The following is a 27,767-nucleotide window of genomic DNA, read 5'->3' on the forward strand; positions in this document are numbered from 1 at the left end:
ACAGGACCTTAAAGTGCAATTCCACCGTCCTTTCCCCGCCTTCACCACATTTGTGTTCAGTATCGAACGAATAGATGCAATTATAGGTGAAAGACCTTCATTAGCTTTAAAATATAATCATAAAACACATGGTAATGATTCGGTTTTAATACTGTACATATGTTAGCTATCTGGCAGTAGCTGCAGCGAGAACTGGAATGACAGTGCCAGTGTCCCCTCAATGCCTAAATACCTCCTCCATAGCCTCGTCCCCCAAAACATAATAATCTACACTTAAAATTAAAACAGCATACTTATACAAAGGTAGCTGTTTCTTTTAACCGAATTGCTGTTCAAAGGCTCCTTTTACATAGAAAATCTGGATCTAATGGTGGATAAACAAAACATCCAGGGTGTTCTGTACGTATTAACTACAAGGGGGCAAATTTCAATTCAAAAGAATGCCAATTTTTGAAGATAGTATCCATTAGTATTTTCTAATTCAAATCCTTATAAAATCCCCTGTCTACCAAGTGACGAGCAACTTCAACTTCAAAAACACCACAAATTTTGAGGAATTCTGATTAACTTTAAAGTTAATTTACAGAGATTGTTCTTGTTAAATAAATTGCCTTAAAATATTAAGAACTTCAAGACACTTTAACTGATGAAAACTTCAGATACATCAATCCAAAATTGTTTCTGTTCATAACAAGGATCAGGTAAGTCTTGTGATTTTATAGCAAATTTTTATATTTTAAACAGAAAGTATTAATCCAAACCAGAATGTATAACACCAAGAGTGAACTCTTAAACTGTGAACTTTGGACAATTATGATGTGTCAAGTTCATCAATTATAACAAATATACCAAATGGTTGGTTATTGATAATGCAGGAGGCTATGCATGTGTGGGGGAAGGGAGAGTATGGTAAATCTCTGTACCTCTTATTGTGTGTGTGTGTGTGTGTGTGTGTGTGTGTGTGTGTGTGTGTGTGAAACTCAAAACTATACTAAAATATAATAAAAATGTAAAATTAATTCACTTTAAAAAGTAATAAAGTTTGAAAAAACAGGAAAGAAAAAAAGAAAGTTAACTTCTGTCCTAGGAACCATTTTATTAGCATTATCCTGCAGCAGTTGTGACCAGGTCAATTCCACATTCTGAAGACCACAGAAGAAAAGGAAGTTGAATTGTAAGAAACAATTCCTTGCCACTGAAACTGCCAGGGAAGAGACAGAATTAGCAATTTTCTTTTTAGAATATGAAATATTTTCCGAGCGTTGAACAACCTGCTGAACAATTAAATATAAATGAATGACTTTTACAAGATTTTATTTTTTATTTTGCGGTAGAACCCTACATGCAATCAGTATTAATCAACAAATTAATATTCACTAGACACGGCTCTACTATATACAAAAAATAGTTTTATTTTAATAGAATTTCAAAGTTGTTTTCCTTTGTTTCTTAGTTATATTACTAAAAAAAAAAAACAAAAAACGAGAGAGAATAAAGCTATTGACCAAGAAAGAATTTGAAAGCACTTCTTTTTAATGCATAAACTATGTTCTTACAAAAATAAAAACTAATTTAGGGAAGTAGCTGTAACATTTAGAGAACCATCAGAGTCCTGTTAAGGATAATGACACATTCACTAAAAAGTTTTCTAGAAATCCAAGGGTCTTTATGTATCTTCCAGGAAAACTAACTTTTGGCTAAGGCAGAACTCAGGAACCAAGATAAGCAAACATTTCATATTTTAATACCTGGGGTTGTGATTCACAACCACTTCTTTGTTGTTTTTTTTTTTTAATTTTCCTTCATAAAAGTAACATAATGCTAAAATGAATTGATTTTTCTCAAATCTCCAACTGTATTTGTTTTTCTCCCCCTCATAATGCCAGACATTATTTTTGGCAGATGATGTTGAAAACAGAAAGTGGTTAGTTTAACCAGTTGGGTTCTTTCCTTTTCTTTCCAATTAATGAATAAGCACTTCCTTCCAGCAAAGAATGGAATAGAAGTTAGCATTTCATTGACCATGTAACAATCTTAAATAAAAACAAGTATCTGAGAGGGAAGAAAAACACCCTCAAGAAATACGTTTATGCAACTCACTTGGAGGTAGCCATTTCTGCACCTGTTTTCAGACGGGAAGAATTCCAGGTCATATACAAGAAATAAACTTATCTTTAAAAGTTGATTGTTTCTAAATGTAGCTCAGTATAAAGGACCCTCACAGTTTGTGTTTTCCTTTCTGCAAAACAAAACAAAACGAAAATTGATAAGGGTTTTGATTTGCAGGTCCAGTCACAGCCACTTGAGAATATGTGTACATCTTTCCTCTCAAAAGTTTCGTTAGTAATGATTAAAGTTAATTCTCTCCCCTCCTCCTATTATTAACCCTACTAGAGGCCTGGTGCATGAAATTCGTGCATGGGTAGGGTCCCTAGGCCTGGCCAGCAATCAGGTTCCCCACCTTCTTACCTCCTCACCTCCTCCTTCTCTCGCTCCCTTAGCGCCTCATGGCTGCTGCTGTTTTGTGCCACCCCCTGGTCATCAGCGCACGTCATAGCAAGTGATAGAACTCCCAGTCTCCTGGTCGAACTCCTGAGGGGACACTTTGCATATTAGCCTTTTATATATATAGATAGTTAACATCATTTCTTGTTTAAGTCCTTGGGGGTAGGGGAGTGAGGAGGGATCCCATCTGCTTAAGTAAATGGCAAATTCAGCAGTGTTTTCAAGGTCACCCTCAATGTGGTCCTCTGGGATTTGGATTGCAGGCTATTTGAATTTTCAAAATGCTGCATCCACAAAGAGAAATGATGCCAAAATGGAAACTACCTTATTCATATTAAACTTGATTAGTTTGAAGGGCCTTCCTTGACAGTTTGAAAGATGTTACCAATAATTGAGCCATTCCAGGCTCTGCTTTGAAATATACCTGTGACCCAGAACTTTTAATATGTAAAGGGCCTGACTCTGTCAATGATCACTTTGTACTTTCTACAAAGCTATTTTGGGGCATATGCTGATTGCTTGAGGGGCCAGGAACACATTCAACTCCAGAACCAGTATTGTGACAGATGGGATTTCATCTCCTTGGGGACAGTCATCACTGTTGATCACCAAGAGACCATTCAGAATTTGTCATAAGTCTTGAGGCAGCCAATACTTTACAACCCTCCAAAAGCACAGTTTGTACTACCCAAAAGAATAATTATGTCACTTGTAAAAGCATAGCCTTCGGAAATGTATAAAAGACCAAACTTCACAGCTATAGAAGTAGTTGGAAAACATATAACTGAAGTAGAATGAATCTAGAAAGGGCATTTTAAGAATATTTGGGTTGTGCCGAAACCGGTTTGGCTCAGTGGATAGAGTGTCGGCCTGCGGACTGAAAGGTCCCAGGTTCGATTCCGGTCAAGGGCATATACCTGGGTTGCGGGCACTTCCCCAGTGGGGGATGTGCAGGAGGCAGCTAACTCTCTATCTCTCTCCCTTCCTCTCTGTAAAAAATCAATAAAATATATATTTTTAAAAAATTTAAAAAAGAAAAATATTTGGGTTGATACTTCCTTTTTTAAGATAAAAGAATGTGAAAGTTTAGATGAAGCATCATAATTTTAAAAGTGGAGGAAGGACCTGTGATGAGGATTGAAATTTTTGTTCACCTGAACACAAATGTTCCAGAGCCTGTAGAAATCTTCAAAAGAGCCCTGATCGGTTTGGCTCAGTGGATAGAGCGTCGGCCTGTGGACTGAAGGGTCCCGGGTTCGATTCCAGTCAAGGGCATGTACCTTGGTTGTGGGCACATCCCCAGTGGGGGGTGTGCAGGAGGCAGCTGGTTGATGTTTCTTTCTCATTGATGTTTCCAACTCTCTATCCCTCTCCCTTCCTCTCTGTAAAAAATCAATAATAATAAAATATATATATATATATAAATATAAATATATATAAGAAATCCTCAAAATAAAAAAAAAATCCTCAAAAGAAATGTGTACAGGAAATTGATATAAATTTCCCAGTTCTGCCCCTCAAAGAGAACAGGGTAGTATTTTGCGATGTTTCTCTTCAGTCTTTTTATATATATATATATATATATATATATATATATATATATACACACACATATATATATATATATATATATATATATACACACACACTAGAGGCCCAGTGCACAAAATTTGTGCATGGGTAGGGTCCCTGGGCCTGGCAGGCGATCAGGGCCAATCTATGGGGTGACCGGTGGGGCGATCAAGGTGGGGGCCCTGCTGGCACCCGCCTTGGCTGGCCTGGGTTCTGTGGGCTGGGGGAAGCTCCTGTATCGAGCGTCTGCCCCCTGGTGGTCAGTGCGTCATAGTGACTGGTTGTTCCACCTGTCAGTCTGCCATTGGGTCGATTTGCATATTAGGCTTTTATTATATAGGATATTTATTGATTTCAGAGAGAAAGGGAGAGGGGTAAGAGAGACAGAAACATCAATGATGAGAGAATCATTCATCGGCTGCCTCCTGCACACCCCCTACTGGGGGTCGAGCCTTTGCAAGACGCTCTATCCACTGAGCCAAACCCGCTAGGGTACTCTCCAGTCCTTTTCATGCAAACAATACATATTTACGTATTTTCTTGTAAGATGTTTGTTATAATTCCTTCCATAGAAACTTGGGACTACATGATGTCCATTTTTGCTCAGTAGCTTTTTTCTTTCTCAGGGGCTCAAAATAATGTTGCACCTCATCTTCAATGGAGTCTCAGAAGTAATGAGATATGGTGTACAAAAAGCGCTGGGCACAGTGCCTGCCATGTCATAAGCCCTCAGATTAGTCTCACGATCTTCATCCTCACCAGCCCATTCGAGGTTGGCCACGGTGGAGTGAGCAGCTTTTCTTTCTTTTTCTCATTTTCTCACTGGCACCTGCTGACCTGCATTTGGTCCTGGATTGACAGGCACATGCCAAATGCGTTCAGGAAAGGGAGTAGAGAGGGCTCAGGATGGGAAGAGAAAGGCTTTTTATAATATATTAAGAGATCCAGAGAAGAGGAGGCAGAGTTGTGTGTATTTTTTTTAACAACAACAACAACAAATCCCTCCTGGAAGCCAGAGTTATATATATGCCAAACAGGCCAGGAATCCCAGCAGGCCTCCTGGAGCTGGCAATGAATGGAAACAGGGGTCTTGTGTCCAGGCCATTGGCTGGCTGAGGGGGCATTGTTAGGGCCTGGCCTCGTCTGGGAAGAGAGGGGTTGAGGGAGGAGGGGGTGTGTGTTCCCATGACTCCCTGGGGAGTGACAACAATTGGGGCCAGCTGGGAAGCCAGAACACCAGGGGCCTGGTGGGCGGGTAGCAGGCCCCAGAGGGGCCATGGAGAGCTGAAGGGGCTGAGGAGGCAAGGTGGGGGACAAGGTGGTAGGGGGAGGCTTGAGAAGGGGGAACATCAGGGTTAGTCACTACACCCTCCTTCCTCACCCCCGCAGCTCTGGGCTGCTGAGTCTCCCCAAATTATACCCCAGATCTGCCACTTCTCTTCACCTCACGGCCCCACCTGGCCCAGGCAGTCATGATCTCTCACGTGGGCCACTGGAGGGCTTCCTCAATAGATTTCTGCTGCCAGCCTGGCCCCTACACTCTTCCCCACTCTTAGCTGGGTCTTCCTAAAATGTAAATTAGCATCACATCACTCCTCTGCTTAAACCTGCCAAAGGCTGTCTTCATACTTAGAAAACTCAAACCCTTTACTCTGGCCCACAAAGCCTGCCTGATGGACCCACCAGCCCCTGGGACTTCAGCTCTAGTGCTCCAACAAGCCCCACCCTGCACTCTGCCTCAGCACTCAGGCCTCCTGCCAGCCCTGGAAAGCGTTCAGCTGGTTCCCTTCTCCAGGTCTGTGTATTTTGCAGATCCTATACTGTAAATGGTTCTAGATACTTTCACTGAAGCATATTTGTGGCAAGCACTTCTGCCACAAACATTTTCGCTGTAAAACTCATTGACCATAAGGCAATTTTGCCATAAAAAAGATAAAATCACAACATTAGAGAGGACATAATGACAATAAAAAACACAATTTTTAAAAAAGGACATAATGGCCCTGGCCAGTGTTTCTCAGTGGTGAGAGCGTCGGCCCTCACACTGAAGGGTCGTAGGTTTGCTTCCAGGTCAAAGACGCATACCTGGGTTGCAGGTTCAATCCCTAGCCCCGGTAGGGGAACATGCAGGAGACAACCAATCGATGTGTCTCTCTCACATCAATGTTTCTCTCTCTCTCTTCCCCTTCACTCCCTTCCACTCTCTCTAAATATCAGTGGAAAAAAATATTCTCAGGTGAGGATTAACAACAAAATGGGTGTAGATTCATGGCAATACTGCGCAAATAACGGATTTTTTTTTGTGTGTGTGTGGATTGTACCTAAGCACTTGTCTTCATTCTATGGGAAATGTGTGCTCCTTTCTTCTCCCTCAAAGAGGGCCCTCCACTTGGTTTTCTCCAAGGTAATGTCTTTCAAAATAAGAAACCAGCTCTTGGGGCGAATCACTGTCATCGGGAAGAAATGGTAACTATTGAAGACCAAGTCTGTTTGTCACTGTATCATGAGAGCTAGCTAAGGCTTATGTATGCAGGCCCTCCTCATCCAATTTTGTTTCCCCGTGGTCCAAAATATTACATGGAAAATCCCAGAAATAAACTTATCTAAGTTTTAAATTGTGCACCATTCTGAGTAGTGAATGAAATTTCATGCTGTCCTGCTCTGTCCCACAAGGCTGTGAATCATCCCTTTGTCCAGCATCTCCATGCTGGATAGACTCCGTGCCCATTTGTCACTTAGTAGCCATCTGAATTATCAGAGCCTGTTCTGGTATCGCAGTGCTTGTGTTCAAGTAGGCCTCATTTTACTTAAGAATGACCCCAAAGCACAAGAGTAGTGATGCTGGCAATTCGGTTATGCCAAAGAGAAGCCATAAAGTGCTTCTTTTAGGTGAAAAGGTGAAAGTCCTCAACTTAATAAGAAATGAAGAAAAATCGTATGCTGAGGTTGCCAAGATCTATGGTAAGAATGAATCTGCCCTGGCCAGTACTTCTCAGTGGTTAGAGCATCAACCCGCACACTGAAGGGTTTCAAGCTCAGTTCTCAGTCGGGGGCATGTACCTGGTCTGGGCACGTGCATGAGGGAATCTATCGATGTGTCTCTCTCACATCAATTTCTCTCCCTCCCTCCCTCTCTCCTTCCCTCTCTCTCTAAAATCCTCTCTCAAAAATATCCTCCGGTTATGAAGAAGAAAAAAGAAATTTGTGCTAATATCCCTAGCTGAGTAGCTCAGTTGGTTAGATCCTTGTCCCAGTGCGCTGAGGTTGTGGATTCAATCCCTGGTCAGGGCACATACAAGAAGCAACCAAGGAATGCATATATGGGCGAAACAACAAATCGATGTTTCTCTCTTTCTCTAAAAATCAATAAAATAATTTTTAAAAAGAACTTTAAAAAAAGAGAAATTTATGCTAATTTTGCTGTTGCACCTCAAACTGCAAAAGTTATGGCCACAGTGCATAAGTGCTTAGTTAATTATAAAAGGCATTACATTTGTGGGTGGAAGACATGAACAGGAAACGTGTTCCGACTGATGACAATGTGTTGGGCCAGAAAGCTTTACGCCTATACAAAGACTTCAGAAGGGATCTCCTGAAATGAGTGACACCAGACCATTTACTGCAAGTAAGGGATAGTTATACAGGTTCAGGAATAGGTTTAGAATGAGAACTATAAAAATTACTAGAGAGGCCAAAACCGGTTTGGCTCAGTGGATAGAGCGTCGGCCTGCGGACTGAAAGGTCCCGGGTTCGATTCCGGTTGGGGGCATGTACCTGGGTTGCGGGCACATCCCCAGTGGGAGATGTGCGGGAGGCGGCTGATCGATGTTTCTCTCTCATCGATGTTTCTGACTCTCTATCTCTCTCCCTTCCTCTCTGTGAAAAATCAATAAAATATATTAAAAAAAACAACAACTACTTTAAAAAAAAAATTACTAGAGAGAACCATATTCAGATAACTTGTATTGCAGTATATTGCTATAACTGTTCTATTTTTAGCTATTGTTCACCTCTTACTGTGTATAATTTATAAATTAAACTTTACCATAGGCAATTATAGGGTAAAACATCATATATATGTTGTTTTATACACACACACACACACATATATATGACTGATTCAGTACTATCCTCGGTTTCAGGCATGCACTGGGGGTCTTGGAATATATCCTCCTTGGATAAGGTGGGACTACTGTAATATAAAAATGGGAGTAATTGTGAGAACTTTGTCAATGGAGAAATGAAACCAAACTAATAACTAGCTTAAATATATGAAGTCTGAAACCAATGAAAAAATGAAATTTACTAAGTCTGAAAACAATGGAGAAATGAAACCAAACAAAAAAACAACACCACCAAACTGTTAACCAGTTATTTTATCTTTTACAAGGCAAAATTGCTTGTGGCCAATCACCCTTTCTCCATCCACATCTTTGCACGACTCTCTCATGATTCAGGTCTCAGAGCAAACATCACCTCCTTAGAGAACCTTTCCCTGGAAAACAGACCTTTTTGTTCTCCCTTCTAAGCCATTCTATTACACTGTTCTGTACTACTGACTTCATAGCACCTACCACTTCGGAATCATCTTATTTACATATTCATTTGTTAGCCCTGGTTGGGCAGGGACTGGCTTCTTTCATTGCTGAAGCCTACTCTCCAATATCACCGTGTACTTAGTACTTACTAAGTACGGGATCAGCCAGGATTAGCCATTATTTTCATTATTCCGTGCTCAGGGTTTGCTAAATAATGGCAGCTGCCATGTGGTCAGACCTGGAAGATAACTCTCAAGTAGGAATTTTGAATCTGAAATCTATGAACTTACGAAAAAAAAAAAAATTACACCTACATTTTCACTAGCCTCTGACTGCAATGTAACATTTTCATCGATTCTAAATGTTGACAACAAACCAGAGGCCTATTAGCAGTAGCTGGGACTTTATCACCAATAGAAATCACAGCTATTTCCATATCCTGCTACAGTTGCTGCAGGTATTGTGAGATTATTTGTGCTATTGCATCTATGAAATCATGGTAGTTTTGGACCATTGTTCTTTAATAAGATAAAAAAAAAGAAGGTGTGGCCAGCCAGGTGTGGCTCAGTGGTGGAGTGTCGACCCAGGAACCAAGAGGTCACCGGTTTGATTGCCGGGTCAGGGCATACGCCCGGGTTGTGGGCTTGATCCCCACTGTGGGGCGTGCAGGAGGCAGCCAATCAATGATTCTCTCTCATCATTGATGTTTCTATCTCTCTCTCTCCTCTGCCTTTCTCTCTGAAATCAATAAAAATATATTTAAAACTATTTTGATTATTTCAAAATTCAATGTAATTGTTGTCCTTTTTAAAATCCTATGTATTTTGTTTTATAGGTTTTAAAAACAGCATTAAGAGAAAGGTCCATAGGTTTCACCAGACGCCAAAGGGGTTCATGACACACATGAAAGGTAACCTGAAAGAGCTGATGAGGCCTGTCCCTGACCCTTCTCTCAGCTGGTATGCAGCCCACGAACAGAGGCTGAAGGGAGAAGCCCGGAAGAGCAGTGAGAACAAGGTTTCTAAAAGAGACCCCATAGCCCAGGGGTGGGCAAACTTTTTGACTCGAGGGCCACAATGGGTTCTTAAACTGGACCGGAGGGCCGGAACAAAAGCATGGATGGAGTGTTTGTGTGAACCAATATAAATTCAAAGTAAACATCATTACATAAAAGGGTACGGTCTTTTTTTTCAATAGTTTTATTCATTTCAAACGGGCCGGATCCGGCCCGCGGGCCGTAGTTTGCCCACGGCTGCCATAGCCTCTGTTTCCTGTCTTATGTATAAAATCGTGATTTCTGCAGCAGCTTTGAGCAGAGACCTGTACAGAAAATGGGGAGCCCTCCGTTAGAAAGCCCTCTCTAAAATCAATAGAGCCCTGGCCACATAGCTCAGTTGGTTGGAGTGTCATCCTGATACACCAAGGTTGTGGGGTTGGTCAGGACGCGTACAAGAATCAATGAATGAATGCATAACTGAGTGGAACAACAGATCTCTCTCTTCTCTCTCTCTCTCTCCCCTTCCTTTCTCTAAACTCAATTAAAAATAATACTCAGAAGAACACCCAGCTTTCCCTCTGTCCTCCGCCTGACCGTGTGGCCTCCAGCTCACAAGAGTGAGTCCTTCAGGATACTTTTTGGTTAAAATTAAACTTCTCACCCAAAATGCTCTTCAAGGCTGAAGCAAGACACACTCTCTTCCTATGACTCTGGAACTAGACAAGGGGAGAGGGGGGGAATGACTTTTTTTTTTTTTTTAAATAAATACTCTCTAATCCATTAAAACAAGAAACCTATCTGAAGTCACAGATTGTGGACACGTGGGGTTTGTTCCAGGAAGTGGAGCACAGCACAATGTTCTGGTTTAAGTTTAAAGCCTGATTCTTATAAACCCAAAATGCACTCGTGGGAGTGGGAGAAGTGAACAATATACAAAGAAACACCATCTCCTGGGTCCTTTCTAGAGCGCGTGGAAGGTGGGAGCAACAAGCATCATGAGGCAATTTCTTGGCATCTCAGCCTGTGAATCATTGCTCTCATATAGGTTCACTGAAAGATCTCTAATTTGGGAGCAGAGCAGCAGAAGGGCCCCAAATTACCTTCGGCTTTGTCTTTCCTCTTTCACTTGGTGTTCCGTGAGCCTGAATGTTGGGTGTTGTCTCTGATAAGGCTCAGGATATCTAGGGTGGTTCATCTTCATGCTCATTACAGTAAGGATCTGCCCAAGATATTTGGGGGGTAGGGGTTGAGTTGAGGGAACCAGCTCAAAGAAAGAACGCGTATCAGATTAGTAATCAAAGAGAAACTAACAATGCAGAGGACAGAGAGGAAATGCTAAAGTTGTTGAGATGACAGTGTAATGTAATAGGTTCTTATGAGACAAGGACAGGGGGCTGTGCATGGAATATCTCTGGAAGGCAGTACTGGAAAGTGCTAACAGTGAGTGGCCCTGGCAAGAGGGGAGGAGCTTGGGTTGTAGGATGGAACCTGACTTTTCTATTACACAACTTTTATACCATTTAAATTTTGTACTATGTGTACATATTATTAATTTAAAAGTTATTGTCTACAACCCTGGCTGGTGTGGCTTAGTTGGTTGGGCATCGTCCAGTGCACCAAAAGGTTGTTGGTTTGATTTTCAGTCAGGACACATGCTCAGATCATGGGCTCAGAGGCAGCTGATCGATGTTACACTGTCACGTCGATGTCTCTCTCTCTCTCTCTCTCTCTCTCTCAAATCAATAAAAAATATTTTTAAAATTAAGTTATTATTTACAGTCCCAGAAGGTTTTGTAGGAATGTGGCAGATGCTTAATAAACAAACATGCGAAACCACTGTGCTGTTTAAGGAACCAGTATTTATGGAGTGCCTACTGTGTGCCCTTTGGCAATGCCCATTTTACTGATCTTAGGAAGGAGCCGAGTGGGGACTCCTTTCAGGTCTGCTGGAAGCCAGCACTTAGCTCCTCAGCAAGGTCCACACCGCCTTCCTCCCTGGAGTGAGCAGTTGGAGGCAGCAGATGCTCTGGCAGGATCCAGGGAGATGCCATCTGTCAGGGAAACCTATTCTTAGAGAGCAGAGACAGTCGGTGGCGGAGCTGGCCAACCCCCAGTGGCAGCGGGGGGATGTGGGGAGGGCAGGCAGCCAAGGCTTTACCTTCAGCTGGAGGGCAGGACAGGCTGAAAGCAGGGTACTCAGTTCTCAGGACCACGCTTCCTTCTATGTTTGAACACTATTAGAAATAACTGCAAACATTTACCGAGTGCTTACTTTATGTGTCATATTTAATCCTCCAGATCACCCTATAGAACACCTTCTTTACAGATGATGAAACACAGGTACAGAATAGTTAAGTCACTTGCCCTAGGAAACAACAGAACCAGAGCTGAGCCCAGACATTGGCTACAAAGCCTATGTCCCCAACCACCATGTTATACTACCTCTCAACCTGCTATACCAGAGGCCAATTTTCGTTTGGGTTCTCCGATAGCAGACCCCAAGTGCAAGTGGGTTACATTAGAAGTGGTCCCAGGAAGCACTGGTAGGGGCCTGAGGAAGGGAGACAGGAAAGGAGGTGTTATCGAGCAAGTGACCACTGTGGACAAGAGGCGCTCAGTCCTGCTGGGGTGCCCAGAGAGCCAGAGTGGAGCATGCCTACTGGGCGAGGGGAGTGGGAGTGGGGCTATTTATCAGGCATTGATTGAGAGCTGTGCCCTGGATGTGTTAATCCCTCAGCACTGCAGGTCTGCTGCAGGGTGGCAAAGCAGGTGCCAGTGGCAAGTGATGCCCTCAGGCAGAAAGACACAAGGGGTGGCTGTTGGAAAAGCTGCTGGTGTGCACTAACATGGTAAACTAGAAGAGATATGGGCAGGGCCCCCCTACATCTGCCATAAAACCCACTTGCTGATGATGACCCCCTCCTCTCCCATAACCTTAGGATCTCATTCACCCTCCACAGAATGAACTAAGGGAACTTCAAGATCACTTTCTCCAGGTTGGCAGTGCAACATCGTGGCTGAGAACACAGCTGTTAGAGTCAGACCTAATCCCTACTCTGTTACCTAACAGCTCAGCCCTGTTTAGTTCAGTTTCCACATGTGTCACATGGGATAGCAGTTGGCCCCATATCATCCCCTACTACCTTGCTACTCAAGGTGTGGCTCAGATCAGCAGCAGCAGCAGCACCTGGGAGTCTGAGAGACAGGCAGAATATTCAGGCCCCACCCCAAACCCACTGAATCAGAATTTGCATTTTAACAAGATCTCCAGTGACTCATGTGTACATTTCTACTAGTAAGTTCTAAAATATAAAGAGACTGAGATATTCCTATTAGGCCAAGGGACTCCAATTAGTGGGTCACGGACCAAATCTTCCTGGAGACCTGATTGATTTATCCAGCTTGGTTTTAAAATATCGGACTGGCACAGGCGTCTCCAGTTCACCACGTCCCCATCAGTCCCTACTACATAGCACCCAGAACATGATCATTTATGCCACCGTCAGGCCCCTGCAGGCATCTGAGTTTGTATCCCCTTCTGAAACAGACCCTAGAACTAGCTAACATTTGCATAGCTTAGCTTAGGTTCCTAAATTTAAAGTAAGGCACTTAAAAACACATAGGCTTTGAAATCAGATAAATCTGGGTTCAAACCCTGATAGGGCTACCATACTAACTGTATATCTTGGGCAAGTTACTTCCCTTCTCTGATTCTGTTTCCACATCTGTAGAATGAAAATCAAAATACAGACCTGTAAGGTCATTGTACGGATTTAAAAAGTATGTGCAAAGCACCCAGGAGGAAGTAGGAGCTCACTAAATGATTAGTGTGGGTAACAGCAGTTGTAGTTATTCAAGTCCAACATGGACACCGGGTATTATTACAATTATTCTCATTTTACAAGAAACTGAGGGTCTGGGAGGTCACGAACCTTCCTCAAAATTACACAGTGATGGAGTGGGGACTCCAACCCATGTCCTCTAGCTCTATATCTGCAATGCCCACTAGAATTTTCTGTGATGATAGAAGTGTTCTATATCTGTATAGTCCAATACAGCCACGACTAGCCACATGTGGCTACTTACTGAGCCTTGAAATGTGACTGGTCTAAACTGAAGCATGCTGTAAATGTAAAACACCTACTTGATTTTGATGACTCCGCATAAGAAAAAAGAATATAAAAGACCTTATTTTCATGGTAATTACAGGTTAAAATGATATTATTTTAGAAATTTGGGCTAAAATATATCAAGATTAATCTCATCTGCTTCTTCCCACTTTTTTTAACGTGGCTACTAGAAAAATTTCAATTACATATATGACTGTCATTATGTTTCTATTGGACAGTGAAACTCTAGAGCTTCTCCAATAGAACACTCGAGAAAAGGAACTTAATATTTTGTAAAAACATATTTGCAAACCCACTGCCCACCAGCATAAGAACAGTCAAAGAACATACCCACCAGAAAGAGATTTCAGGGCCCTCCTCTGAGCTCCATGACCCCTGAGGCCTAGAGAGAAGGGTGACTTTCCCAGGTCTCACAGAAGTGAGCAATACGCTGGAACCATGCCTTAGGTTCCTCAGCCTGACTCAGCCTCTTACTCCACCATTCAAGAGTACCTAATGAGATTGGAAAATTGGTGCTTCTGCTTTGGACAATGGAACCCTGGGTTAATGAAAGTTGGAGTCTGAGAGCCATGATCTTGAGAAATCAGGATCCTCTGGGAGGTTTCACTGATGGAGCCAATCTCAAGCCACAACTGGACACCGCCCAGAGCCTACTCAGGTAGAAGCCCCCATAAGCACCTCAGGGCTGTGTTACTCTGAGGGACGGCTCTTGTTGTAGATGAGGAAGTCCGAGATGTCATGCCACACATTGCTGTCCTCGTACAGGTAGGTCATAGAGGACTGCAGTGAGGGCTGCAGCGTGGGCCGGTGGTATTCAAAGAGCCACAGCACCAGCCCCCACACTAACGCCGTGAACAATGGGAATGGGTCCCACTTGGGTTCGGGAATGTAGCCCTTCTCCACTCCCAGGCGGCACAGGGCAAATAGGACGCGTGACAGCAGGTACATGTTGATCTGCAGGGAGGGAATGACAGGGGATTACAGGTGTGCACATCCACTGGGAACCTTCTGCCCACCCCCATGCATGGATTGGTGTTTTTCAAAGTTGGTGTGCAAGATGAAGTGGTATCACACATTTTAATAGTACTATATTATTTATTTTTTTAAGGTTGTTACCCCACTTTTATTTTATTTTTTAAAAATAATTCTTTATTGCTGAAAGTATTACATATGTTTCCCTTTTCCCCCATTGACCCCCTCCAGCCTACCTCCCCCGCCACCCCCAGTCTTTAGCACCCTATTGTCTGTGTCCATGGGTTATGCATATATATAATAATAAAAGCGTAATATGCTAATTAGACCAGACATCCTTCCAGACGACCTTCCAGACGAAGCCGGGGCTGTGAGGGAAGCCGGTGCCAGCAGCTAGGGGAAGGAAGGCCTAGTCTTGCAGAAATTTCGTGCATCGGGCCTCTAGTATGTATATAAGGTCTTTTGTTAATTACCTCCCACCCACCCACCCTCCTTATGAGATTCTGCATTCTGTTCCATGCTTCCATGTCTTTGGATCCACTCCATTCATCAGTTTATTTTGTTACTTAGATTCCATATGAGTGTAATCATGTGATACTTATCTTCCTCTGACTGACTTATTTCATTTAGCATGACACTCTCCAGGTCCCTCCATGCTGTCTCAAAGGGTAAGAGATTCTTCTTTTTTTACTGCTGCATAGTATTCCATGGTATAAATGTACCACAACTTGTTTATCCACTCATCTACTGATGGGCACCTGGGCTGTTTCCAGATCTTAGCTATCATAAATTGTGCCACTATGAGCATAGGGGAGCATACATTCTTTATGACTGGTGTTTCGGGTTTTTTAGGCTATATTCCTAGAAGTGGAATCCACTGGGTCAATGGCAGTTCCACATTTAATTTTTTGAGGAAACTCCATACTGTTTTCCATAATGGCTGCACCAGTCTGCATTCCCACCAACAGTGTACTAGGGTTCCCTTTTCTCTACATCCTCGCCAGCACTTGTCATTTATTGATTTGTTGATGTCTGAGATTTTGCTGCCTATGATTTCTTCTAGGATTTTTATGGTTTTACAACTTACATTTAAAAGTCTTTTATCCATTTTGAGTTCATTCTGTGTATGGTATAAGTTGGTGGTCTAGTTTCGTTTTTTGCATGTATCTGTCCAATTTTCCCAACACCACTCTCTTGACTCCATTGTATGCTCCTGCCTCCTTTGTCAAATATTAATTGAGCGTAATGGCGTGGGTCGATTTCTGGGTTCTCTGTTCTGTTCCATTGATCTACATGCCTGTCCTTGTGCCAGTACCAGGCTGTTTTGATCACAGTGGCTTTGTAGTATAACCTGAAATTTGGTATTGTGATTCCTCCAACTTTATTTTTCTTTCTCAAAATTGCTGCAGCTATTTCTGTTTTTTTTTATTCCATATAAATTTTTGGAGTATTTGTTCTAATGCTGTGAACTATGCCATTGGTATTTTAATAGGGATTGCACTGAATCTGTAGATTGCCTTGGAAGTACAGACATTTTAAATAGTACTATTTTATATCTTTATCATTATTTATTTAAAATTTTTTAATTAATATACTTAGATGGTTCAAAACTAAAAAGTAACTTGACACCAAAAAAATACATAAAAAAATTTTTGATAAACTGGATCTCATCAAAATTAATTATTATTTTTTGTTATGAAAGCCCATGTGAAGAGGAAAAAAAAACAAAGCTATAGACTGGGAGAGAGTATTTACAAAAAAAAAAATCTGATAAAGACTACTATCTGGAATATATTTTTTAAAAACTCAAAACTCAACAGTAAAAAAAAAAAAAATCCAATTAGTAAATGGTCAAAAGACGTGAACAGATACTTCACTGAAGAGGTTATACAGATGGAAAATAAGCACATGTAACGCTGTTTAACATCATTAGCCATCAGGGAAACGCAAATTTAAAATCACAAATGAGATGGCACTTCACACCTATCAAAATGGCTAAAATTAAAAAAATATATATATGATTAGCCAAATACTGGCTAGGATGTAGAGGAACTGAGTCACCTGTATATATTCCTGGTGGGAATGTAAAATAGTACAGTCACTGTGGAAAATAGTTTGCGAGTTTCTTATAAAACTAAACATGCATGTACCATTTGATTCAGCAACTGTACTCTTGGGCATTTATCCCAGAGAAATGAAAACTAATGCTCACTCAAAAACGTGTACAAGAATGTTCTTAGCAGCTGTATTCCTAACAGCCAAAAGTTGGAAACAACTCACATGTCCTTCTGGGGATAAATGTTTAAACAAACTGTGGTATATCCATGCAATGGAACACCACTCAACAATAAAAATAAATGAACTCCTGACAGACTCAACAACTTGGATGAATCTCCAGTGAATTATGCCGCGTGAAAAAAGCCAACCCCAAAGGCTGCATACTGTAGTGACTCCACTTACATAACACTGTTGAAATGAGAAGATTTTAGAAATGGAGGTCAGAATAATTATTGCCAGGGGCCAAGGAAAAGAGGGGAGGAAGAAGGAAATGGTGTGACCAGGATTCTTAGCCTTTGGATGTGAAATTTCTAACAAATATAAAAATTTTCTCAGAACACAAAACACTCACATTCACAGACTCCATAATTCCATGTCTAGGAACTTTTGAACAGACTGACACATATGCAGGAAGAGGTCCAAACAAAGATGCAGACCGCATGTGTGCAATGGCAAAAGGCTACAGACCCCCTAAATGCCCACTGAGAGGAGATTAGCAAAATCAAGGCTGGCCCATCCACCCACCCAGCAGTGGAGGGCTCTTGATATTAAAAAGGCTGAAGGACTGACAAGAATGGTCTCCAAGATACATTATCCCATGGAAAAAAAAAAAACACAGTATGATCTCATTGGTGGAAAACTCCTGATATGTACACTGAAACAAGCATAGACAATTTCTGAAGGGCTACACAAGACACAATTAAAGTGACTGTCCCAGGACAGTGGCTTGACAATTGGAGGAGGATAGAAACTTTCTTTTCAATTTATTTTCTACTTTATTATCATGTATCCCAAGCACCTAGACATATGCCAGGCACATAGAGGCTGTTTAATCTGCATTTTTTTAAAAATATATTTTTATTGATTTTGTACAGAGAGGAAGGGAGAAGGATAGAGAGTTAGAAACATTGATCAGCTGCCTCTTGCACACCCCCTACTGGGGATGTGCCCGCAACCAAGGTACATGCCCTTGACTGGAATCGAACCTGGGACCCTTCAGTCCGCAGGCTGATGCTCTATCCACTAAGCCAAACCAGTTAGGGCTAATCTGCATTTTTTAAAATGTGAAAATAAAACTGTTTTTATCATTTAAAAATATTTAATAAGCCCTGGCCTGTGTGCTCAGCGGTTAGAGCACTGACCCATGAACCGAGAGGTCACCAATTCATTTCCTGGTCAGGGCACATGCCTGGGTTGCAGGCTCGACCCCTGTAGAGGGCATGCAGGAGGCAGCCGGTCAATGATGTTTCTCTTGCATCAATGTTTCTATCTCTCTATTCCTCTCCCTTCCTCTCTCCCTCAAAATCAATAAAAACATATTTAAAAATAAATAAATAAAATAGAAATCTTGATTTTTTTTTTTTTATAAAAAGGTGGCAAGCTCAATTCCCGGTCTGGGTACATGCCCAGGTTGCAGATTTGATCCCTGGTTTGGGGAGCGTGCGAGAGGCAACTGATTAATGTTTCTCTTTCTCTCTCCCCCACCCGCCCTTCCTCTCTCTGAAATCAATAAAAGTAAAAAATAAATAGAACTTTAACCCAGAAAAGGGCAAGTTACAGAATAAGAGGCAATTCTTTAATAAATATTGTTTTATGAAAATCATATTCCAGGGTCACTTTTCTTTTTTCTTATTTCACTGCAATGATTTTTTAAAAAATATATTTTATTGATTTTTTTACAGAGAGGAAGGGAGAGGGATAGAGAGCTAGAAACATCGACGAAAGAGAAACATCGATCAGCTGCCTCCTGCACACTCCCCACTGGGGATGTGCCCGCAACCAAGGTACATGCCCTTGACCGGAATCAAACCTGGGACCCTTGAGTCCACAGGCTGACGCTCCATCCACTGAGCCAAACCGGCTAGGGCTGCAATGATTTTCTTTAAAAAAATAAAAACATCTTTGCCCCCAGAGAGCGGTACACATTGATTTTGGGAATCATAACATTCCAATAAACTGCTTGATTTACAGACGAGGAAACTGAGGGGGAGGTGACCTTCCCAAGATCACAGGGGGACTGGTGAATCACAGATCCTCAGACTTGGAAGGGAGCCAAGAGCTCATCTTCTTTGATCCCCCCGACCCCCAACTCATACCTGAGCCATATCCCACCCCAAACCCAGCCAGCCTCCACACACATCCCTGGGGAGGATCTTTACCTGGCTGTTGATGTTATTGTTCTCTCTAAACACCAGCAAGCCCCCGATGAAGCCAGCCAGGAACGAGTGCACCGGGTGGGTCTCTCCCTGCAGGTGGGACTGCAGGGCACAGAGGCCCTTGTAGGTGAACACGAAGCAGGCCAGGTTAGAAGAGTGGATGTACGTGGCCTTCAGGATGGCCCGAAGCTTCTCCTGGAGGCTGCACAAAATTAGGGAATTACCATGAGCGCGCGGGCTCAGCCATTTGGAGGGCATTCACCCACTGGACATGCAAAACTAAACCACACAAGGAGCTCAGGGCCTCTAACATCCATGTCCTGAGGGCTGCTGGCATCCTTGATTCAGGCCTTAACTTCATGCCACTTCCTCAGAGAGTCTTTCCCCGAACACCCTACATAAAAGAATGCCCATCACATCTGTCCCCTTACCCTACTTTTTTTCCCTTCATAGGTCTTATTGCCACCTGACTTGTATATGCTCGTTTATTATCTTCCCCACTCCCACCCCATCGCAGTGGAAGGTACCAGAGAGTGGCATCTACAACTGACTTGTTCATCCTTAGGGCCCAGAACAGGGTCTGACAAAGAGTAGGTGCTCAATAAATATTTTTTTGGAGTGAACATGAGGAGAAATAAATGAATGAGGGAGTTAGTGCCTACTGTATGCTGGATCTGGGAATACAATTCTGGGGGGAAAAGATCTGCTTGCTGCCCTCATGAGGTTTATGATCTAATCAGAGAGGGAAATACAATCACAAAGCAAGGGTCAAACTTTGACCCTGACAAGAGATAATCGTGGGATCCGAAGGATGAGGAATCAATGTGGTCAAGAGGGGAGAGGAGTTGCATCCCAGGCAGAGGGATCGGCAAAGATCCTGAGGAGGGACAGGGAGTGGGCAGTAAAGGACAGAAAAATCTGAGCAGAGAATGTGTGGGCGAAGGATGGAGGGGATGGAGGGCAGCAGGTAAGGCCATTCTAAGTTTTCTCTTTATCCTGAGAGAAACAAACATTTAAGTAGTGTAGGTAGTTGATTTATCCTTTAGAATTAAATCACTCGGAACCTGTCTGGGTAGCTCAGCTGGTTAGAATGTTGTCTAAGATTGTGGGCTCAATCCCTGGTCAGGGCACATACAAGAATCAACCAATGAACGCATAAATAAGTGGAACAAGAACACTCAAAAAGAAAAAAAAATCACATGTTATAATGCGTTTTGACTTCTTGTTAGAAGTAAGACAACACAAGTTTTCAGGAGACCTAAAAATTTTTTGATGTTTTTTTTTCTGTGTTCTTGTAATGGTAGCATTTTGCAAAAATTAAAAAAATTAAATGAAAAATAAGTAGAACAATAGCCCTAGCTGGCATGGCTCCGTTGGTTAGGCATCGTCCAGTGCACCAAAAGGTTGCCAGTTTTACTCCTGGTCAGGACTCAATTCCCAGTAGGGTGGGTGCAGGAGGCAGCCAATCAATGCTTTGCTCTCACATCGATGTTTCTCTCTCTCCCTCCCCCTCTACCTTCCTCTCTCTCTAAAAAATCAATTTTTAAAAAATGAGTGTCCTGGCAACGGTGGCTCAATGGTTGAGCATCGACCTATGAACCAGGAGGTCACAGTTTGATTCCCGGTCAGGGGACATGCCCGAGTTGCAGGCTTGGTCCCCAGTGAGGTGCATGCAGGAAGCAGCTGATCAATGGTTCCCTCTAATCATTGATGTTTTCTTTCTCTCTCTCTCTCTCTCTCTCTCTCTCTCTCTCTCTCTCTCTCTCAAATCAATAAAAATTTAAAAAATAAATTAAGTTAAATCACTTGGGGGCAGTGGGAAAAACACAGGGAGGAGTACAGAGTGTACTCTGGGAGATCAATTCAGGAATGGTAAACCCAAGTGTCCTCAAAGCTAAATGAGGACCTTGGAGTGGGTCTACTAACACTGGAAATCTGTCAGGTGAGTGGACATAGCCAGAAATCAGCTGGCTCTTGCCCCATAGGAACATGGGCCCAGTGTTGCCAATTCTAAGACAAGTTAGATTTCCCAGTTTTTAAGTGTTAACACTAATCCTGCCTTCAAATTGTTTCTAGAATCTGACCATTTCTAATCTCCACTGCCATCAGTGTTACTCACCTGCATTATTGCCACAGCCTCCTATTTTACACTTACTTCTGCCCTTGGCACCCTCACCCATCTGTTCTTAATCTGGCAGCAAACTCTTCACTCTCACAGTACTAAAAGATAGGGCAAATAGTACCATATCCCTGCAAAAGAGCTTACAATTTCCTGTTTCACATAAAGGAAAAGCCAAACTCCTCTTTAAAGTTGGACAGAATGGGCCCAGGTTACCTTCCTTTGTTCTCTCCCCATCAACCCCTCCCCTCCAGGGTCCTCAGATTCACCAGGCACGACCTCACCTCAGGGACTTTGCACTGGCTATTGCCAGGGGTCCTCAAACTACGGCCCGTGGGCCACATGCGGCCCGCCGAAAACATTTGTTTTTTTTTACTTCAAAATAAGATATGTGCAGTGTGCATAGGAATTTGTTCATAGTTTTTTTAAAAACTATAGTCTGGCCCTCCAATGGTCTGAGGGACAGTGAACTGGCCCCCTGTTTAAAAAGTTTGAGGACCCCTGGGCTATTCCCTTGGCCTGGAACACTTTTGCCTAATGCCCATGTGGCCAACTCTTTTACCACCTTAAAGTCTTCACTTGAACATGACTTTCTCTCTGAGGCCTTCCCTATTTAATTCTGCAGCCTGCCTTTCCTCCAGCACTCCTGATCCCCGTTCTCTCTTTCCTTGTTCTAATTTCTACTTCCCACAGCCCATGTCACCTTTCCACACATACTCTCCTTATTGATTATGTTTTTTCTTCTGCCACCTCCTGCTAGAAGGCAGCTCTGTGAGGGCAGTGAACATTGTTTTGTTCACTGCTGTATCCCAGCATCTAAAACAGTCTGATCCACAGCAGATACTCAATAAGTATCTACTGAATGAATGACTGAGCTCAATTAGAAAAAAAAAAAAAAAATGAATCAGAGCACAAAAAAACAAACCAAACACAAGTAAATTTTAGAAGTAAAAATACAAAAAGAGAAAATCTTGAAGCTGAATTTGGCCAGAAGGCTGTCCATGTGTGATTCTTATAAGCTCCAGGTGAGACTACATACATTAAAAACTAGATCATGCCCTAGCCCAGTGGTTCTCAACCTTGGCTGCACATTAGAATCACCTGGGAATCTTTTTAAAATCCTGATTTCTGGGCCTCATCCTCCGGAAATTCTGTTTCTTTGTTACTAATGTTGTGGCCCCATCCCATAACAAAGAAACAGAATTTCTGGAGGATGAGGCCCAGAAATCAGGATTTTAAAAAGATTCCCAGGTGATTCTAATGTGCAGCCAAGGCTGAGAACCACTGCCCTAGCCAGTTTGGCTCAGTGGATAGAGCATTGGCCTGTAGACTAAAGGGTCCCAGGTTTGATTCTGGCCAAGGGCACATGCCTGGGTTGCAGTCTCAATCCCCATCTCTCGCCCCCCACCCCCGCCGAGCAGGGGATGTGCAGGAGGCAGCCAATCAATGATTCTCTTTCATCATTGATGTTTCTATCTCTCTAGCTTTCGCCCTTCCTCTCTGAAATCAATAAAAAAATATATATTTTTTAAAAGCCAAGAGCTTTCTTTAAAAAAACAAAACAAAACAAAACAAAACTAGATCACAAGCTGGTTTCTGAGAAATGCCTTGAGGGAAGACTTGAGATATCAGAGGAAGACCAAGAAGTCTGAGCAAAGGGAGGTCATGAGAAAGTGACCCTCAGAGAACTGGGTTGCTAAGAAGGAAATAAAGGTGGGGTAGAAGAGGAAAGGGAACTCCTGGCAGGGGGGTACTGCATGAGCAAACGTATGGATAGAACCACATGTGGCATGTGCATGGAATGACAGCAAGTCCTGTGTGCCAAAGGCACCCCAGGGTGAGCATGGGAGAACAGGGTGGGATGCAGCGGAGGCCAAACTGGAGGGTCTAAAGGCCACACCTGGAAGCTGGGCTTCTTTGGAGGGAGTGGGAGCGAGGGGAGGTTTCCAGCAGGGACGTAGAATCAGAGTTGTACTCTAGGACGTGGGTGTGGGGACAGGCTAGACCCAGCTAGGAAGCTACTGCAACAGCCCTGGCACTGAGGCCTGACCACATTTTCTCCCAGTTTAAACAGTGTGCTGATGGGGGTGGGTACCTGCCACTCCGGAAGAGAAAGGTCATGACCAGCGCATGAGGGGCCCGGATTTTGGCTCCATAGCTGTAAAAACAAAAGAAAACAGTTACTACGGCATCACTGTATTAATGTTTTTCTGGGCTATTTCTTTGATCCCCTTCCCCCCCCCCCCCCCCTCCCTAATCCTAACCTCATTTTAGGAAGGGAAATAATGCTAGCTTTTGAGTTAGGTCTAGGTTCAAAGTGGGTCGCAGAAAGGAAATAGTACTTGGTGTCCAAGTCCTGCCACGTTTTGCTGTATAAACTTGGATAAATGACTTAACCTCTCAAAGCCGCACTATTCTCATCAGTAAAAAAGTATTTTCCATTTCAGAGCTGCTTCTGGCAGGTAAGGACATAGCACATGTGAAAGTTCCTAGTTCCCCAAATGTTAATGTCTCTTTCTTTCTTGTTCTTCTTTATTGGACTCGCCTTTCCCTCACCAAGTTCTCCAACTGCCAGGCCCTGATCTGACCAGGCTACATGCTGTAAAAATCCATAGCATCCTCCTTGAAACAATGGTCATGAGCCATATATTGTTGTCATATGAGTACCTGTGAATGTTCACTATAGGCTTGTTTGAAATAGCCAAAGACTGGAAGCAAACTGGGGGTCTCTCTGCAGGGGGTGTTATTGGATAAATAAATAACGCTCTATCCATTCAGTAGAATACTAAACAGCAGTCAAAGAATGAGGCGGCTTGCCCAGCAGGTGTGGCTCAGTGGTTGCGTGTCAACCCATGAACCAGGTCACAGTTCGATTCCCCCTGCGCCCCCCCTTTCAGGGCACATGCCGGGGTTGCGGGCTTAATCTCCAGTAGAGGGCGTGCAGGAGGTAGCTGATAGATGATTTTCATCATTGATGTTTCTCTCTCTCCCTCTCTCTTCTTCTATGAAATAAAGAAGAAAAAAAAAATTAAACAAAGAATGAGGTGGCTTTATGTGCACTGCAGGGTTTTACCAGAGCAAGGTGTGTAACATGGAAAAGTGTGTAAAACGAGAAAATTCTTCTATAAATCTAAGCGTATTTCAAAATAAAACGTGTTTAAAAGGTATGGGAGGAGAATGTACGGATTTGTCTACGTAGACAATATTTACGGAGGGAGACACGCGGCTGCACACAGAGGCCTCCGACAGGGAGGGGGGCTATGTGACAGGACAGGGTGGGCAGAACTTTCTAGCATTTAACTTGTTATGGCTTTTCTGAATGTTATGTAATTTAAAAAATAAACTACCAACATGAAAATGTTAACAAGTTAAAGCCTCTCTTTTCCCCTGCCTTGCAGTGGGCAGGACACCCATCCTGGCCCCACAAAGCTCTTTGCCCCGCCTCATCCAAAGCGATCTCTTTCTCTCCTGAAGAAGGACGCCCTCAGCCTCCTCCAGGTGACCAGGGCTAAAAGGACCCTTCCTTATGGCCCAGACACAAGCAGAACAGTGCCCGCAACTCCCTAAATCTGCCAAGCCCCCTTCCCAAAGTCTTCAAATCAGGGGAAGCTGGCTACTACTGTTCACAGGATTACTCTGTGTCCTGAAAGAAGGGATGCCCTAGATTTAAAAAGACTTAAAGGACAGAATGGCACAGGTGTAATGTGATGTCCTGGAGGATCTGGTCTGGATCAAGGCTGGAGAATATCTGGGAGACAGCTGAAACGATTTGACTACTGGCTGGACAGTAGTCTACATTATAGGATTACTATTAACTTACTAAATGCAATCATGACAATTCAGCCATATAAGAAAATGCTCTTATTCGGTGAGATGTACATTGATATGTTTAGGCGTGGAACACCAAACTGAGTTAAATTTTACAAAGTTCACATGCTCAGTCGTCCAGGACTGTCTCCCTAAATGGATGGCCTTTCTTCACGAACAGCATTCTTTTCCACCTCCAGGCATTTGTTCAAACCATCCCTTCTACCTGGGGTGCCCTTCTCCCCCTGGCAAACTCCAACTCAGCCTTCAAAATATCAGCATCATCTCTTCTGTACAGCACTCCAATCACCTGGCACTGCCATGACAGTTTCAAGATCAGTCTGCCCGTTGGACTCCAGATCCTTCTGGATGGGCATGGTGTCTTAGCTAACCAGTATAATGGGATCACTGCTTAGAAAAACCCCTGTATAGGTGAATTTGTTCCCATTTTACAGGGGAGGAAACTGAGGCCAGAAGAGATGAAGGGCACCCAGCTTTGAAATGAGGGAACTGGGATTTGAGCCCAAGGGCTTGACCTTAGCCTTCCTTGGCTGGGAAGGTTCCTGAGATCACAGGAAGAGTTGAGTGGGAGCAGGTGTACAAAGCCAGCATTGGGCAATGCCTGCTGGCACCAGGGCTTGTGTGACTCCTATTAACTCTTGCTTAGTCCTAAGAATATCTTGGCAAAGGGAAACTGATGTTATCTCAGGGTCCATTCCACCCTCATCACACCAAGGCATGGCTCAGCAGGAATCAACTTCTACCTGAAACTCTGGGTGCCCAAGGAAGTCAAGAGCCTGGTCTTGGGCATCCTTGGGTTTAAATCCTGGCTTGGAACCTGACTAAGTGACATAATCAAGAGTAATGAATTTACCTCTCTGAGCCACAGTCTTCACATCTGGAAAATGGGGACAATGACAATTCTTACCTTGCACACTTACTCATTCATTCAAGAAATATTTGGAAGTCCTACTATGTACCAGGTACTAAGAATATACCAAAGGACAAAGTAGATAAAAATTTCTGTCCCCATGAAGCTTACTTTCTAGTGAGAGACAGAGTATAAAAATAGGATACATGCCCAGCTGGCGTGGCTCAGTGGTTGAGCATTGACCTAGGAAACAGGAAGTCATGGTTCAATTCCCAGTCAGGGTACATACCTGGGTTATGGGCTCAATCCCCAGTGTGGGGCATGCAGGAGGCAGCCAATCAATGATTCTCTCTCATCATTGATGTTTCTACCTCTCTCTCCCTTTCTCTGAAATCAATAAAAATATAAAGAAAAAAATAAAACAGGATACATGAGTGAACTACTGAGTGTTAGATGGTGACAAGTACTATGGAGAAAAATTAAGTAGGGAAGAAGGTGGGGAGTTCAGGGATGGCCTCACTGAGGAGGCGACACAAACAGAGGCCTGAAAAAGGTGAGGAAAGTGAGCCGGGTAGAATCCATGTGAATAAACAATAACAGCAGCCAACAGTAATACATGTATATAAGGCATTGTGCTAAGCATTTCATACATAAGCATTACATACATATTGACTCAATTCTCTGACAGTGTAAGTCCTATTATCATCCCTATTTTATAGAAACTGAGGCTAAATAACTTGCTCAAGATCACACAGATAGGTGGCACCAAGATTCAAACTGAGGCCGTCCACATCCTTATCACCAGGCCAGGCTGCCACTAGGATGCCAACTCCAGGAGGATAGAGATCTTTGTTCAGTTTGTTCTCTGCTGCATTCCCAGTTCTAGGACAATAGGCTCTCAATAAATGACAGCTGTTATGCATGAGGTTAAAGGAGGCCGAGCTCCCCTCCAAGAACAGGCAGTGGAAATTACCCCAAGACATCTTCTGCAGGACTGATAGCCAGGGTGGAATCAATCTGCCCAGCAAGTACTGCATCTGCAACTTTTTAAAACATTTGCTGTCACTCCTGAGGCTTATGACCCTGGAGTCCCTGTGCTAGATGGGGATTTAGCGCTAGAGTTATGCAGATGGGGAGTGAGAAACCGGGTGTGAGCCCAAGGCCAGGTTAATGGGGGAGGCGGGGTGGCGGGAGCATAGGCAGAGGTCTGCTAGAGGCCAGCTTCCCTTTGTGCAGATGGGGCCACTGAAGCCAGAGAGGCCCAAGGGCATACAGCGGAGGGGGAGGGCAAGGGAGAAACTAGACTTTAAAGCAGGGAATAGAGAGACTGGCGTGGGAGGTGGTCAAGGCGAGAGGACCAGGCTGCAAAGCACGAAGTACCCAGAAAAAGCATAGTGGGATCTCTGGCTCAGAAGGCGCGCGGGACCCAGAATCCAGCGCCCACAGCAGATAGTGGACACGGACGCACTACGGCTGCTCAAGGGCACACAGCGCAGCGACGCCAGGCCGGGAACCCGCGCCGCTGACCCGAGCCAGGCCCGTCCCCGAGCCCCCGCCGGACTTAGGCCCACTCACACTGCTCCGTTCCGGAAGCCTTTAAGCACGGCCAACGCAGCGTGGTAGCGACGCTTGCGCAACAGCGCGTTCACAGCCAGGAGCAGACCTCGCAGCTGCGGCGGGGCGGCCATAGCGAGGGTATCACTCGAGGGTGGAACGCTGAGTCCGACGCGCACTGACAGCCCGGCTTCCGGGGGCACAGCCCTCAACTACACGCAGCTCGGGGCCGCGCCTCCGCATCTTCACAACCATAGGCTGTGCCTTCT

At 43.5% G+C, this 27,767-nt stretch overlaps 1 protein-coding gene across 2 annotated transcripts; it reads right to left on the reverse strand.

The window, feature by feature from the left end:
* Positions 1-1,518: 1,518 nt before the first annotated feature.
* Positions 1,519-27,708, reverse strand: PXMP4 (peroxisomal membrane protein 4). Of its 2 annotated transcripts, XR_013996314.1 has the most exons (5): positions 27,520-27,708; positions 23,362-23,424; positions 19,151-19,349; positions 14,077-14,696; positions 1,519-2,239 (listed from the first exon to the last, which is right to left on the reverse strand). XR_013996314.1 is itself a non-coding variant. In XM_081097007.1 (4 exons), exons 1-4 carry the CDS (start codon positions 27,630-27,632, stop codon positions 14,433-14,435), a joined length of 639 nt encoding a protein of 212 aa, XP_080953133.1. In that variant the 5' UTR covers positions 27,633-27,691; the 3' UTR covers positions 13,818-14,432. The 2 variants fall into 2 exon arrangements, 1 of the variants encoding a protein (XP_080953133.1); XM_081097007.1 differs by lacking the exon at positions 1,519-2,239 and having other exon boundaries at positions 13,818-14,696; positions 27,520-27,691.
* Between the last annotated feature and the right edge of the window lie 59 nt (positions 27,709-27,767).

This window comes from Myotis nattereri, assembly GCF_964212035.1.
Source record: "Myotis nattereri genome assembly, chromosome: 8".
NCBI classification, from domain to species: domain Eukaryota; kingdom Metazoa; phylum Chordata; class Mammalia; order Chiroptera; family Vespertilionidae; genus Myotis; species Myotis nattereri.